The sequence below is a fragment of the Bidens hawaiensis genome, unplaced genomic scaffold, assembly GCF_021521415.1.
Source record: "Bidens hawaiensis isolate Kalapana, Puna unplaced genomic scaffold, B.hawaiensis_p1.1 tig00000760_1, whole genome shotgun sequence".
Taxonomy (NCBI): domain Eukaryota; kingdom Viridiplantae; phylum Streptophyta; class Magnoliopsida; order Asterales; family Asteraceae; genus Bidens; species Bidens hawaiensis.
In genome coordinates, this window is record NW_027491043.1 from 4675176 (window position 1) to 4691890 (window position 16715).

The following is a 16715-nucleotide window of genomic DNA, read 5'->3' on the forward strand; positions in this document are numbered from 1 at the left end:
CCATTTCCAAACCATATAGATTTCAACATTTAGAAACACACAAACTCAAGATTAACAACATTCTCACACACTGAAACCATATATGAGTTGGCTAATGCTTCATCTAGCTTCTATAATTAGGGGTGTACATGCAACTCTCTGCATACTTCACTAGATCTGCAGGGCGTGGGAGACGGGTTTTACCAAACCTATAAACATCCAGCCAGTTTTCATTAAAACCAAGAACACAGATTACACTTTAACATGTTCCTCCAAGTTTATATTGGTGCATAAACCATATATTTCATTTTATCAGTTAATTAGATCATTACTCGGAGTTTTGTAGTCATAAACAACAAACTAACTATTTGTAAGATTTGCAAAAAAGTGTTCTCGGTCGACCCAGCCTGATAGCAATCATTTTTTGTCTCAGGGACCGGTCTGACCTAAGGGTGTTTTCGCTCAAAAAACGCTTGGCTCGATAAAAGCTCGTAACTAAACAAGCCCAGCCCAGGCCAAGGTTGTTTCAGCTCGTGGGCTCGCTTGTTGGCTCACTTAAAAACCCAAAATACTAATATATGTAATAATAATAAAAAATAATAACATATAAAATTTTGAAAAGAAAACATAAATAAAAAATCTAATAAATGCCTCTTGATCTTAGTAAAACGAAGTTGAATACATATTTAAAGTTATAAATTTTGTATTATGTGTATGTTAAAATATTAATTTCTTTTGTCTTTTAATATTAATATCAATATCAATATTTGTAAATAAAAAATAAAAGAATTCAACGAGTGAGCTCGATGAGCCACAAGCTGACTCGAGCTTTTGAGCCGAGCTCGATTTCAGCTCTTTAAATAACCAAAATGATCCGAACCAGCTCCAAGTTCGAGCTCAAGCCCAAGCTTGACTATGCTCGGCTTGTGAACAGCTCTAGTCCCGAGTCCCGACGAGACTCACCAAGTTCATACGCTTTAGCAGCAACATTAGCAGCAATATGAGCCGAAATCTTTCTAATGTTAGTAAGAGGAGGATAAATCATCCCTTTATCATAGTGCTCTTGTGTTACTTGATTAGCCAATGCTTCCGCTGAATAAAAGAAATCCACAAACTCTCAATACTTGTAATGCATTCTTTATATTAAGGATTATAATTATAATTTGTACTAATGCTACAAAAAGCATCCCACGGGGCATTTTTTGTTTTAGGATTATAATTTGTGCTTACATGCAGCCAAAAGCATCTCATCGTGTACACGGATTGCACCTGAGATGACTAACCCAAAACCGAGTCCTGGGAAAATGTAAGCATTATTTGCCTGGACCGGAATGAAGGTTTTGCCATTGTATTCATAAGGATCAAAAGGACTGCCACTAGAAAATATTGCACGGCCCTATACAATGATTAAAGTTTAGTTTAGCTTTTTTTTTTCTTTTTTTTTTTTGTTGTAACGGAAGTTCAAAGTAACTAATTTCTGTTACCTCAGTCCACGTGTAGGCTTGTTCAGCAGTACACTCTGCTTGCGTGGTGGGATTGGAGAGAGCCATAATAAGTGGTTTCTGCATACAAACTCATAAGTGGTTTAGTGTATGTTACCGTATATCGAGTAAAGGTACTTTTGACAGTTTGACCAATTTTACATATGAATGGGTTGAAACAGGTTATGTATAACGTGTAAAAAAGAGAGTTGGAAAAAGGAACCACGTCAAAAGCCCCACAACTTAAATTTGAAACATGAAAATGGAGGAACGGAACAAACCACATGTACCGACACAATAATATAATTCATGTACTTTGACGCAATGATGATTTATAGAAAGAGTTAACTTCTGGACAAAAATGTCTTTTAAAAGTTAACTTTTGGACATGCCTTTTAAAGCTAAATTTTCGACAAATTGTTTTTTAGAAGTTAAGTTTTTTACAAAATGTCTTTTTTAAAGTTAGTTTTGGACAAAAGGTTTTTTTGTGTCAACCCAGCATACACTTAATTTATAATGGGTGTGGGGGTGTGTGTGTGTGTGTGTGTGAGAGAGAGAGAGAGAGAGAGAGAGAGAGAGAGCCATGTTGATGGCTGCCATGGCCTCAACTACATCCTTTGTAAATGTATGTCCTACCCCAGATGTTCCTATAAGGACGGATGGTTTGATGGCCTGATGATTATTTGAAAGGAAGTTCAACTTCTATACTAAACTGGTAACAAAAACATTTATCATGAATATGAAAAAACCATTGAAACTATCTCACCTTAACAGCATCTAAGAGAGTTGAAAGAGGCTCATGGTCATGAGCCCATGGTCTTTTAAAGTGCTGAAGGGATTCTTTACGAGAACCAACAATCAAACCCTGTAGAAACAGTCATTACATAAGAACATAATCACATTTTAAGGAGAAAAAAAAGTGTACCATGTGTACCCACCTTAGAGTCTACAAGCCATATCTTCTTGCAGGCCTCTTCAACAGGAATATTCGTCTATAAAAATCAAACAAACGATAAAAAAGAAGAAATTATTATTACATGTTATGCAACTAAAAGATCAGAGTTGGTACCTTTGTTGATATCTCAAGAGCAATAAGCTCTGCTATACCAGTCCCGGCCTGAAATACAAGGATAACATAGTTTTTAAACACTTTGTGCATTCTTTAGGATTATAGAAGGGGTTGAAATAATAACGTTTAATAAAGGAGCACAGAGATAAAGGTCTCACTTCTCCAGCACCAAAGAACAAGAATGTATGATCAGCCAAGTTACCGCCAAGTAATTTCAGTGATGCAACAAGACCAGCAAGAACCACAGATGCAGTCCCCTGCAAAGAAATAAACAAAAAATACACAGTAATTCATAGATTAGCAATAAAAATTCATCAATCACCATATATACCTGAATGTCATCATTGAACACCAAATGACTGGTCTTATATTTGGCTAACAGCTCAAATGCGTTGTGGTTTGCAAAGTCTTCAAACTTCAAATTTTATATGATATGGCATAAGAAGCGACTTAAATGGCAAACTTTTAGAAGCCATATTGATTATTTACCTGCACAAGAACTTTTTCACCATAGTTCTGCTTGACTGCAGACATGAACTCTTCAAGTAAGTCATAATATTCCTGCACAAACAACATATGTTACAGCATGATACCATGATTAAGGTAATCTACAAGGATCCGAATTAGTCATGATGTGCCTTTCCAGTGGCCCTCTTTTGTCGAAGGCCAATATAGAATTCATCATCCAGAAGCTTCTGGCTGTTTGTTCCCACATCAATGGTAACAGGCAAGCACTACACACACAAGTTAAAGACCATCATAAAAGTTACAATGAACGGAAATAACTAATGATGATTCAGGTAATCACTAAAGTTTTGATCCTCATTTGTTTGGAGAATCGGTCAAACCCAATGTAGCCTACCACAGAAGGTCTAACTCCTCCAAGTGCAGTATATAAAGCAAGTTTCCCAACTGGAATTCCCATGCCCTAACCGAATTCAAAAATAGTTCCATTATCAGAAAACAATAGCACAATGCTAATACATCTGAATATCTGATTCAACAAAATCATAAAGTAGAGAAAGTTGGCTTATTTTACCTGACACCCAAGATCTCCCAAACCTAAGATACGCTCGCCATCTGTCACAACAATAACTTGAATACTTCTCTCAGGCCAGTTCTTAAGTACCTCAAGAATCTTTCCCCTGTAAGTTCAGTTGACTTCATCAAGTCAAACTAATTTGGCACATTGTATTTCAAGTAAACACAGTTCAAATGATCAATCTAACAGCCATACTTCTCTTTCAAACTAATGTAGAGACCCTGAGGGCGCTTGAAAATACTCCCGTATTTCTGGCAAGCCTCAGCGACTGTAGGAGTGTACACAATAGGGAGAAGTTCTTCCACATTATTAATAAGAAGCTTGTAAAACAGCCTCTCGTTCCGCTCCTATAAACATCAAATGCATATGATTTACTAATAACATGATCATTTGTAAAGTAATAGTTTTCCTTTTAATGAGGATCATGAACAGCACAAGCTCAAGTTGTGAAATATGTGAATAACAAAGTTGATAGTGATACCTCTAGATCCATCATGGCCATATACTTATGCAACGGAACATCATAATTGCGAATACTTTGCATCAATTTCTTCTCCTGAAGCTCCTGTGTCGAAACAGCCGGAGGCAACAGACCGCGCAAGTAATGAGAATCTCTTTCCCTCTCGGTGAATGCAAGCCCCTTATTATGGTGCGGATCCCTCAACAAAGTGTATCCACTAGAAACAACAATGGGATGTGTTGCAGTTTAATCTAACTATGAGAAATCAAATCCAGAACAAGCTAATTAAATAAACATGCAAACTAGCTATTATAAAGAAAAACAAAATGTACTTACCTGGCGACGGAAACAGTCAGTCCAAGGAGTGACCAGGTGGTCCTCGGTGGCACGATCTTCTCCGTAGACGTCAGCAACGCCACCGCCAACCGTGGACTTGGGATCAATAACGATAATAATAATAATAAACTAATTGAATAACAACTTTGATCTGTCACACTCACGTTACCATGACCTCTTTATGAAGCAATTGAATCAAATTCATTAAAAAAGAAAAAAGAAAGGCATGGTGTTAAATTTATTCCTACCGCTAGATTTTATCCTCTGTATTATTCGGGGAGTTGTTTTACATTATTAACTTCACAAATAAATGAGATGTTATAACCCGGTTTAAAAGCTATCTAGGTTTGGTGATACCCATAACCCGCGTATTTCTTTTATTAATAAATTTGTTTATTAAATATGAATAATGTTTTTTTTGAATATCGGATATTATTTTTCAGTATATCCCTATTTTATAGGATTTTCATATCAAATATTTGGTGAGATTAAATTTTAATTTAATGAGATGTTATAACCCGTTTAAGGGCTATCTAGGTTCCGTGAATTCAGATCAAATGCATGAGAAGCCTTCATTTACAAATAAAGCAATATGGTTGCTTGAGAGAATGTAGGGAACAACCAAAGATGTTTTAAAAGGTTTCGTAGTACAAATTTCTATGCTTATGGCACACCAATCACAATAGAGTCCCCATCCTTTACCTCATGTTAAGATTATAAAAAGGAGTTATTATCTCCATATCTTAAATTATATTAGAAACTAAAGTAAAATCACGTGCTCACTATCATCTCCAATATTATATTTTAATACAGTTGTTAGTGGAAATGTGTATTATTTAATTGATTATGAAATATATGAAGAACGGATGTAAAAGATTTTTAAAAGGTGAACAAATTTTATGAATATATGTGTATTTTGGTTAAACTAAATAGGTGCGGATAAAGTTCCATATCAATGCTTTGCAAGCACTAAATTATAAGGAAAATATGTGATTTTGTTAATTTTCACTAATAAGTTGGGGTCCTCATCCAACCATCCCAATAACACATACCCCAAATTATATAGGAAATTGAAATATAACCTCATATTTGGGTATCCACTATTCACCATATCCTATATTTTAATGTAGTTATATACGTGGAAAGAATAGCTATATTATTTAAGGCTCCGGTTATTCACACACCCTTTGACTTATCTATACATCATTTCAAGTGGGGTTTCATACGATCGTATAACTCCTATACAATCGTATGTAGGGTGTGTGAGTTTTAAAAGGGAATATCATATCACTTATTTAATCAATTTGGCAGTATACTATATATTATTATTTTTATTATGGGAGATTTAGTAATTTACATTAACATTAATAATTAATGAAGCTAGTGAATTGGACTGAAATGAAATAATAATAATAATAAATAAATAAACCATGATGACCAACATGCTAAAAAGAACTTTCTAAACAGAATGGAAAAAATGTCCAAACGACATAAGCGATGAGCGATTATGAATGCTTACTCTTTTCATAATTTATGGCATATGAAGACAAATGTAATCTACTCTAAAGAAGACTGGTGATTATAGTATCCGCATTGGAAAATTTCAAAATGCTATAAAAAGCCATTGTGATGTATCTAGTTTCTAAATACAATTCAAGGTTAATTACATAAAAACGTTTCATATTTTAACTTCATGTATTCAATTTGCCTTCTAATAACCTATACTCATATGAATTCAAGTTGCCTTCTAATAACCTACAGAATAGTTGGTTAATTTTTTTCTGTTTCTGTGTAACTACTTAAAACACATTATTTATTTAATTTTTGAATTAAGTTAGCCATTATAAAACGGACCAGGTGAGTGAGCACTGATTATCACTTGACAGTGGTTTACAGGTTATAATTAACAACATGCCGGTCTTCCCAAACACTTAACAGAATCACTCCCAATGTGCAACTCACGTTTACCTGTTTTCCCATGGACTGCAACTCACAAGTGTCACTTAACCCCCAAAACCAACCCTCGTTATGTGGAGTGACCGATGATGAAAGCAAACAATGCCATCAGGCATCAAATGTGTAAAAATCTCGAATGAGAGACCAAATCTGTAATTTGCCCCAAACCAGTCAGTGTAATTTACTTGTTATTATAATAATATAATATGGATGAAGGATAAAAACACTAGCTTTCTCCTAATCCGGCCCAGCCCGAAACAAAAGAATGAACAATTCATTTTACATTAGCACAAATTACAGTTATTTATAGTTTAACTCACATCAACAACTAAGATCCAGCTTCATATGTGCATCAAAAGCCTTTAGTGAAAAAAAAAAATTCAAATTCTGCACTCGAATTCATTAACCCTATCAACTCTTTATTTTATACCAAGGGGGGTAACGAAAATATAGGTAATTCAGGTATTATATCATATTGGGCTGCACCTAAAAAACCTAACATTATGCAAAACTTATCAGGGTAAGGTATGATTCCCAAGTCCCATAGATTCGGCAATTTCTCTTGAAGACATTGTGTCCGCTTGCTCCTGCACATTGCAGAAAAAAAAGGTTATTATTATGATTGACTTTGAAAAGTCAACGTATCACACATGTGGGCACAGTGCACATTCAATACATAGCCAATTACTTATGATTTGTGATCTTTGGTTATTTAAAAAATTACGAGCACCCAAAATTGTTGGGTTTTAATAACTAATAAACCGACTGACTGATACCTGAAGTCGATGCAGCAGATACATCATAAAAAGGTGCACAAATACCTGCAGATCATCACAGGTTAGCTGAGATAAAAAATAATAAAAAATAAAAAAGGGCAACTTCGTATATACCCCCAAAAACTCGCATTAAATATGTCAGAAAAAAATCACTTCAATATATCGACTCAAAGTACTTCAAATTTAATATTTGCCCATTTCATTGAATATAAGTAGAAATAGGACCATTATACCCTCCTTTTTTCCTGACACTCCAAACTCCCATATCCTAATGCAAGTTTTAAAGAAGGTTATACATGTCATATATTTGTAAATGGGTTAATTTTGTTACCATGTAAAAGACTAGGAAAATTCGAGCAAAAGGATATCGCCAGAGAAACCTCATAGCCCTGACAGCACCAGAATCTAGAATTTTAGCAGCCTTCTGAATCTGCAATTAATAAGTATATATTATATAGATTAATTAAAAACGAGGAAAAAAAAATGAAAATAGAAATGGAGCTAAGTTACCTGTATGCTTGCCCCAACCAAGTGGCGGTGATGAAAGGGAAGAGGCCTGCATTTATTATGTCAGTAGCAGGAATGAGAACTTTTTTTCCCGAATACCCGTACCGCAAAGATTTTAGGAATTTGGTACCTACGGGTACGGATGCGGGTATTTCGGTACTTAGTACCCGCTTGGAATACGTAGAGTTTTATTGGAAAGTCCAACTCGTATCTTCAAGCGGGTACGTAAGCAGTTAAAGCGGAAAAATATCGAATATCGGTCAAGGACCGATATTTGAGATATCGGTTATCGCAGTGAGATATCGGTGGGATATCAGTAATTTAATATCATGTAAAATTCATATATATAGCAATTTAACACTAATAATTCTGTATAATCTCCTACCATTAACAGATTAACCTTTTGCAACTTGCAAAACACTAAAAATCATAGCAAGTACGAATTGATTAAGACTTAAAAAACTAACAATAAACACTAAAAATTGATAATTAAGACTTAAAACACTGATATCGGGAATATCGGTGATATATCGATTGAATATCTGTCCAATATCGGTCAATATCGCTGATATTATCGGTACCGATATTCTAACCGATATTTTGATTGATATTTCACCAAGGGACCAATATCTGATATATCACTGGTATATCGGTATATCGGTGATATCGACTGCATAGCAGTCGATACCCATTTGAAATTATGGTTTACTTTGGCATTATGGTTTATTGGTTTTATTTTTGGTTTTGGTATTCTGTTTCAGTTGGACTCGTGGTATTATGGTTTTGGTATTATAATTTTTCGAATGCCAGTACCGTAACTGTGCTCGTACCAATTAAGCCAATTTGGTACCCGTCACGCACCTGTACCCAGGCTGATTCAGCTTATTTGTTACTCGCCATTACCAATTTCATTTCAGTGGAGAGATGAGGAAAATAAAAAAGTACCAAAGCGGGTATCAAACTTAAATACCCATACCCGAACTATAGAATCGGGTACCGTATTCGGCACCCAGGTTAACTGATTTATGATACGGGTACTTTCGGTACATACGATACCGATCTCATCCCTAGTTAGTAGGCATTTATATTTTATTAATAACAATATTTTAAATCAAATATAGACAATGATTTGAATATGTTTTTAAAAAGAAAAGGAAAAAGAAACATACTCGAGGGCTTTCATGTCGGTGTCTTCATCAAAAGTTGCTGATGCACGTCGAGGGACTCTGCTTCTTTCTACCTCTACCTGGTCAACTCAAAGTCAACAAGTGAGCACATACACAAACCAGACCCTAAGCCCTAAAAATGGAGCTGGTCAAACGAGTGAACGTTGATTAAGTCTATTTTTAGCGCATATATAGGCTTGCAAACGAACTGAACGAACACAGACGGGGCTTGTTCGTGTTCATTCGTTTAACTTTAACCAAACAAGCATGAAAACCTAAACGAACAGATTTTCTTGTGCATGTTTGTTCGTTAAGAAAATGAACTTGTTCATGCTTGTTTATGTCCGTGTTTTAATATCATAAAAGAATTGTTCACGAACATAAACGAACACCTACCGAAAGTAAATGTATTCCAAGATTAAAGTCTAAAATACCATGATCATTACATCCAATAGTTCAAAAGTACACAAAGATATACAGCAAAAGGCTTTTCAAATACAAAATTCAAATTGATTTTAAATTAATATTAGTAATAAATGTATTTGAACCAATATTTAAACGAACCTTCACGAACGTAAATGAACAAATAAGACATGTTCATGTTCATTTGCTTGTTAAATGAACAAACATAAATGAACCTCCTGACGAACGGTTCAATGAGCGTCCGCTCATTTACAGGCCTACGCATACAACCTTCTAAATCCTATCTATTCAAAAATTTAGATTGTGATGGTAATAGTATTGCTTTGTTAGTCACGATTAAAGCATTTATTGAAGGACAACATGGGCCCGTCTGTTTCAAGATGCACTAAAAGTAATTTGTTTCAACTTGTTTCAAACCGAATCCAATTTGATCTGTTACTCAATCTGCCTGACCCACCCATATTGACGCATTAACATTAAAAAATAAGCAACAAAGAAGAAATAATAATAAACCTGAGCTTCTTTAATACGCTTCATCTCCTTTTCTAATTGGAACTCTGCTGCAGCCTTTTCACTTGTCATCACCTCCAGTTGCGTTTGCTTGTAATACTGACAATGCATGTTATGTTTTTGTCAAAATAATTCAATATTAATTTAACAGAATATAAAATATTCATCACCAACAGACTACAATGTTACCAGCAAATCTGTGAGTTCTCGGTATCGTTTCTCCAGCTCCATATGTTCCTGCACGGTAACACTATCAGTTTAACATGTCGCCACCACGTGGCAAAAAGCCAAAAACTGATATCTGAATATGTGAAATGGATTAATATTAAACTAAAAGCTAATAATAATACCTGGCGTGAATAATGCTCAGCATCCCTTTTCATTGCAGCCATTTCCACTCTCATTTTTTGAACTTCAGCCTGCAATTACCGATCATCCATTTGTTCTTCATTTGGGAATATACAGGATACAAAATATTAAAGGGTAGATAAGTAAAATCACAAAGAAACTTGCCTCCATAGACGAGAGTTTTCTCTCGGCATCTCTTTGACCTTGACGAGCACGCTCCACTTCTTCTTGCCAAGCTTGCATCTGCACATTTAAAGATAGATGTTACAATTACTGAGTTTATAGGATGCGTTAGTTTCTGATAACTGTAAGTATGCATTGATTCACGAGCTTAAGTAAATTTATTTAAATGATCGTGCTACCTGAATCACTTGATTGGGATCTTCTGGAGACTTCTTCTGGCCTCGGCGAGCACGGGCTTCCATATCTTGCAGTTCTTGGGTTAAACTAGAGCATTCAACCTAACAGTAGATGATGTTTGAACTTTAAAAATGTACTAGAAATAAGTTAAGTGAATAAACTTAAAGCTTCTTTGGTTACCTCAAGTAGTGCCACCTTCTGCTCAAGTTCTACTGCCTTTGCAGTCCTCTCATCAGCAGTTCTCTAATACATAGAAATAATGGAACCAGTTATAAAGGTGAATATATAAACATATATACACGGAGAGGTTCATTACAGAAGACTAAATTATTATGAGAACAAAATGAACAAACCTAAATCATTCAATTTTTTCTATCAATGGTTAATATTCCAAAAACTTTTACTTCTTAAATACAAATATCCTATGTTATGTGCATAAGAAACCATTAAACTAACTTGTTCAGGTGCTTTTTTTCCATTTTTAAATGTTTACTTACCTACACATGTGTAGGTTATGTTATGTGAAGTCATATAACCTACACGTGTAGGCTGTCTAAATAAACAAATTTTGGTTGTGTATTTTCTAGAATGCTGAAAAGATGAGTAAACATTGCATTTCAACCGATATCTTGCATTTTCAATTTTTTTAATAATTGAAAAAATGAATAACTTATGCTTTTTCTTTCTGTTCGCAATACAATAAAAAAGCATGTTGCTATAAACTTTAGCCGAAAAGTTTTATTGATCCCACCTGACAAGTTCGCATACGTTACCCAACCTGTCCTTGTAACCACCTCAAATATTCAGGTATGGGAAAGAAAAACAAAAATACATCTTCAGGATACCTGAATCTTGGCTAAGGCAGTGGATGCATCAAGAGCTCGGTGTTCTAGTTCAACTTCCCTTTCCATTGCAGCCTATTATTGTGAGAAACTATGACTATGTAAACTAAATGAAAACATTAAAGAATAAATAGAAGATCATAAAAGAAACAAAAGTGAAATTGATCCAAACCATCTTGGTAGCATTGTGTGCAGCACGCTCTTCTTCTGCTCTTCGTTCTGCAGATGCAAGTTCCTCCTTTAGAGCCTGCACAATCACATAGTCAACGATGTCAAAAATACACCACCCACAACAAATATTATAACACAAAACCAAATTAATACATTTAGTTTAACCAGATTCTTACTTGCATCATCCTTGTTTCGGTTAGCTCTCTGTTCCTCATTATTGACTCCATGCTTGCCTGATAAAATGTAATACACTGTCATATAATGAGCTTGAAAAGAACATTTATACAAAGAAGATAGTTATCATCAGTTTAACTTTGTGGCACAATTGTACAAATCATCTACATCAACAGACTCGACACTTCAACAACAATCACATAAAAGGTAGCTTGCAAGAGTAAGATGTAAAACTTGCATTCTTGATAGGAGTGCAAAAACCTGCAATGATGCCAAATTTCCTTCAGATAAAGCAGCCTGCTTTTTAAGTGAGTCCATTGAACTGGCAAGTGTCTCAATTTCAGCATTTTTTGCACCCAAGGCCTCCAACATGCTTGACTCCACTCGGTTCACCTCCTCCTTTGATAAAGACAATTCTTTTTGCAATTGTTGTATGCGTGCCTCATATGATTTACTAAGCTCTCTCTGTTAAAAAGTAGAACATATCACGTTATTTGTAAATAATGCAGGACTGTAAATGAACTCAAGCTGTACCTCTGCTACAAGAAGCTCCTCTAATTGTGCATTTTCTGATTTGTATTCTTGAAGGCGTGATTGAAGCCCAGCACAAACCTATAGAAAGCAAAATTAAATACCAACCTCATTACACATACATTCATAAAGAACCAACTCTCTATCATTATATAGGTAAAGAACTAGCATCCTATAAATAATAAACCAATACACCATAAGATGACATAGAATTATAGTCTTACCCGTGCCAATCTGGCCTCTTTTGACTGACCAGTAGTTTTTGAACTTTCAAGCAGCCCCTTCGCCTATTGAATGAAAAAAAATCCATTAAAACCACTTATGTACACTGATCAGAACATGTTCAAGTCAGATTCGATAATCTTTGGTGTGGGTAGGATTAACCCGAAACACATTTTTGTAGGCCAGTAAATGAAACGAACGTTCAGTGAAATGTTCAACAAAAGGTGCGTTTATTTAATAAAGGGATGAACATGAGCAACATTGTTTGTTTATTTAGTTAAATGAACGAACATGAACACATGTCTCATTCGTTCATTTATGTTCATTGGTTTACATTTGTTTTTTAAGTTTGTTCGTTTATATATTTATTTAAACTTTTTAGGTTCATTACAACTAAGTCTAGTTTTATCAATTAAAATATCACCCATTACAGTTTAGTCTAGTTTTATTAATATTTTAGGCCTGACATATTAACTTTCATGTTTACTTTTGATTGGTGTCTACTCAGGTATGTTTGTTCATCTATGTTCAGTTAAGCATGTCCGTTTACGCTTGTGAACCGTTCATTTATATTGCTTACGAACGAGCATAAACAAACTCGAAGATGTTCATTTTCTTAATGAACGAGCATGAACAAGAAAACCCCATTCATTTAATTGTTCGATCATTTTTTCTGTTAAAGTTAAATGAACAGACATGAACATGCCTCATTAGTGTTTATTCAATACTTTTACAAGCCTACCTTTTTGTCCAAAACAATTTATTTTATAAAATATAGCAATCGAAACAAATATGATTACAAAAGTTTCATTACTTCAATAATAAATAACTGTTTGAAGAAAATGGTTTAGGAGTTTTATGCATTAACTACACTTTAGATGGCCTTCAACCTGTTAGACCCAATTTGATCACTCTATTTGAACATAATTTCTTTTAACATTTGATCCGTTAGAGATAAACCATAACCTAAATCGACCCATAATTAAATGGGGCGAAATTACCACCTCACCAACACAGAATCCAAAAGTATGGTGCCAGTTTACCTCATCAAGCTGATCTTGTATTTTCTTTGCAGAACCAGACTGATCTTGTACCTTCTTTAGGGAACTGGGTTCATCTTGTGTTTTCTTTGGCGATTCAAGTTGATCTTGTACTTTCTTTGGAGAAGTTACAAGTTTATGTTCTTGATACTTGTTTTCATCTAGCTCATGTTCAATTTTGAGATCACTAACTTTTGGTGATTTAACTTTTGAAGGCGTCTCTGAGTTTAAAGATTGAGATCCATCTTTGTTGATCACCATCTCACTTTCTTTATTTTTTAATGAGACATCTTGACCAGACTCAGTGGGATGATTTTTCTCAGCTTCAGTCTCTACAGAAGTTACCGGTGCTGAAACATTCTCCTCACCAAAATTTGAAGAATCTGCATTAACATGATTACCATTGAAGCTTGATGGAACAGCCTCTTGATTGATATTTCCAGTTGATGTATCTTCATGATACACAGGAACATCTGACTTGGAGATATCATTATTAACTTTGTGTTGCTCCTCATTGTTAGTTTTGATCCCATGATCATCAGTTGAAGCAGCAGGTAAATCTTTAACAGATGAAGCTTTTGGCAATGATACACCAGAGCTAGTTTTATTTAATGAAGTGTTGACCTTTGCAGGCGTTTCAATTAAAGGTTTCTCCTTTTTAGTCTGCAAATAGTGTAGTTTTAGACCACTTGCGAATCAGCATGAATTTATATAAACCCTACAAGAAACATCTAGAATACCTTTGCTTTTAACCTTTTGCTCTTTGCTTGAGATTCTTGTCCATTAGAAGCTTAATTGTGCACATTTGGGAAATAAAAATAAATAAGTCAAACAGACAACCAGCATGCAGAGATCAATAATTCATTTCAAAATCAATTCCACATTTGTGGTAACGTAAGAAATAAATACATTTGGAAACAAAACACTACACACAGCCTAGGAAACTGTCATGTATACATCATACAAGCACATACAAATATTCCTATTTACATGCCAAATATTATACAGAAATACAGTTTCTAACCTGGTAACTGTGAATCTGGTTGTTCATCTCCAACAACAAGCTTTGCCCTCCGATCTACAACTTCAAACAGATCTGCGCAACACACACCGGAAGTTTTGTGAGCCTTGAAAAAATTCATATTCATCGAGTCACATATAATGCGACAAGTAGTCATGTGTTTTCAAAGCATACTACCTCACTATAGTGTAACTAATATATGTCTGCCAAAAGGCTAATATCATAAAGCATGTAGATATGTAGTAATGATGAACAAAAGGCTAATATCATTCAAATTCAGCAGCATAAACCATGCATAAAGGTTGCATCTACTAAACAAGATTAAAGTACCTAAAAGGCCGAAAGAAGAGAAAAATAAAGCCTAGTAATGAAGGTAAATTTGGTATGTTTGGTTTAGATAAATGGCATACAGCTGCAGGCTAAATGTTGACTTGTCATTTAAAACATGAGTAGGTAGAGCACATAGTAACTTGAAGGAAGGATCCAGATCAGATGTATACCTATTAACCTAACCACAGAGGCTAATCTATTAAATTTCCAATACACATCCTATACATACCATCATGATTAACACTAATTCAGATAGATTGCTATCAAAGTAAGCTATGAATCGCTTAATAATAATAATAATAATAATAATAATAAAGTGCAGTAGAGTGAATCATGAATGACAGATACCTTCAGCGGCTTTGAGCCAATGAGCCATCGCAATCAATCGGTGGATCAACACGAAAGAAGTAATGCCATAAACTGAACTCCAATTGAATCAATTCAATTGTGAATCGAGTATTATTAGATTTGGATTTGGTGTGATGAGAACAACAGCGACGTCACAACGAGCGTAATTGATCCAGGAAGGCTATTCGATCAGTTTCGGGTTCATTTCCAGTGTTGTCAGGTCTATGGTAAGAATAGTAATACAAAGGTCCTCATTATCGTAACCGTCCAAAAATAGCGTAAGTACAGTGCATACGGATTTTACTCTTTTAGGTTAGGTGGTTGTGTTTAGGTTAAGACACCGTTGGGGCCTCATTACTCGTTTTTATCCTATAACTAGCGTCATAAAAATCGGATTTTAAGGTTCGCTAGTCGGTTCTTGAACCTCATGTTGAAGATTTTTTTAAAGTCAACCTAGAGCAGTCGGAGATGGTCAAAATCGATCAAAAGATAAGTTAGGTGGTCAAAGGTCGGGCTAGGATTCTCAAAAAGTTGGGTCAGACGGTCAAAAGTTAGCCAGGGTACCTTTTTGACTTGAATAACGCATATTTTAACACACACACACATATACCAGCTTTTAGCCAACGTGTTATGCGGATTACTTTAATTTTTTTTTTAAAATATGGTAATATTGTTATATTTGTAATAATTTAAGGTGCTGTTTGTCTTTTAAGAGGTAAAATGTATGTGGTATGTGAACCATATCTGCAGACATCTGTGAAAGAAGAGGTGGACCAAACATCTGCAGTATACAAGAAAAAGAATGTTTGTTTTTTAACGTCTGCAGACTACTATAATAAACAGAAATTTAAATAAACCGATCATTATACCTAACTTTTCTACAAACTTTTTTCAACCAAAAATTAATAATAATCAAACACATGCAACAATAAATAAGCAACAACAACATTCATTATATCAATCCTTTCTACAAACTTTCCTACCTAAACTTTTCTACAAACTTTCTTCAACAAAAAATCAATATTAATTGAAGAATTACAAGAATGGTGAATATTTATACCTAAACTAATAATAAGATTGGATGTCAGTTAAAAAAATTATCAAATCTGAAAATTACAAATATGAAAATGACACACTAATGAAAAGCTTGAAAAAGAATCAAATCTAGAAGAAATGAACATAACAAGGTAGATGGCAGTGGAGGCGGCGGCGGAAGACTGGAGACAGTGGCTAGGGCATCGGCGGCGGTTGGGCTGGGCGGCAGCAGTGTGGCTGTAGAGAGGTAGTGGTGGTGCTAGTGGCGGCTGTGGGAGGTGGTGGAAGAGGTGTGGCTGGAGGAGAGGGAAGAGTGGAAGCGGGAGATGTTATGGTTTGAAGAGAAAAGAAGAGTGAAGGTGGGAGATAATACTGATATGTTGGATATGTTGAGAAGAGGTTAGAAGAAGTAAGAAGTAGAAGGTCCACGTCTGCACCCAGGAGAGGGTGCGCAGACGTTTTTTTAATGAAACGTCTTCGAAAAAACAAACAGTCTGCAGAGGAAAATGTCTGCGCGGCACAGACAAAAGATGTCAGAAAAATCTTTTGTGAAAAACAAACACCCCCTAAGTGAGTCAAATGTTGTTA

The 16715-nt window shown here is 35.0% G+C and overlaps 2 protein-coding genes across 3 annotated transcripts; both read right to left on the reverse strand.

The window, feature by feature from the left end:
* Positions 1-892: 892 nt before the first annotated feature.
* On the reverse strand, positions 893-4256 carry LOC143533860 (NADP-dependent malic enzyme-like). Its single transcript, XM_077028503.1, has 15 exons — positions 4053-4256; positions 3767-3918; positions 3569-3674; positions 3392-3457; positions 3168-3263; positions 3019-3090; positions 2861-2944; positions 2688-2786; positions 2530-2577; positions 2399-2452; positions 2227-2325; positions 2043-2132; positions 1464-1541; positions 1210-1375; positions 893-1071 (listed from the first exon to the last, which is right to left on the reverse strand). The coding sequence occupies exons 1-15, from the start codon at positions 4113-4115 to the stop codon at positions 893-895; spliced, it is 1452 nt and encodes a 483-aa protein (XP_076884618.1). The 5' UTR covers positions 4116-4256.
* A 2446-nt stretch (positions 4257-6702) lies between these two features.
* LOC143535095 (golgin candidate 1-like) lies at positions 6703-15129 on the reverse strand. 2 transcript variants are annotated; one of them, XM_077029437.1, is made up of 21 exons: positions 15093-15129; positions 14418-14489; positions 14134-14183; positions 13397-14056; positions 12356-12415; positions 12135-12212; positions 11862-12065; positions 11603-11659; positions 11428-11502; positions 11259-11330; positions 10594-10656; positions 10416-10514; positions 10219-10296; positions 10056-10124; positions 9895-9942; positions 9709-9804; positions 8776-8852; positions 7610-7655; positions 7431-7529; positions 7100-7144; positions 6703-6910 (listed from the first exon to the last, which is right to left on the reverse strand). In XM_077029437.1, exons 1-21 carry the CDS (start codon positions 15118-15120, stop codon positions 6839-6841), a joined length of 2148 nt encoding a protein of 715 aa, XP_076885552.1. In that variant the 5' UTR covers positions 15121-15129; the 3' UTR covers positions 6703-6838. The 2 variants fall into 2 exon arrangements, with proteins under 2 accessions (XP_076885552.1, XP_076885545.1); XM_077029430.1 differs by having other exon boundaries at positions 12356-12418.
* Between the last annotated feature and the right edge of the window lie 1586 nt (positions 15130-16715).

Bases quoted from the DNA above. Each gene is read 5' to 3' on its own strand.
- LOC143535095 (XM_077029430.1), bottom strand. From the start codon at position 15,120: ATGGCTCATTGGCTCAAAGCCGCTGAAG. The intron at 10,297-10,415 runs GTAGCACGATCA...TTAAATGTGCAG, and splicing joins ATCCCAATCAAGTGATTCAG to ATGCAAGCTTGGCAAGAAGA. The intron at 9,943-10,055 runs GTATTATTATTA...GTTACCGTGCAG, and splicing joins CTGAGCATTATTCACGCCAG to GAACATATGGAGCTGGAGAA.
- LOC143533860 (XM_077028503.1), bottom strand. From the start codon at position 4,115: ATGCAAAGTATTCGCAATTATGATGTTCCGTTGCATAAGTATATGGCC. The intron at 3,264-3,391 runs GTAGGCTACATT...TTGTGTGTGTAG, and splicing joins GAGGAGTTAGACCTTCTGTG to TGCTTGCCTGTTACCATTGA. The intron at 2,578-2,687 runs GTGAGACCTTTA...CTTGTATTTCAG, and splicing joins TGTTCTTTGGTGCTGGAGAA to GCCGGGACTGGTATAGCAGA.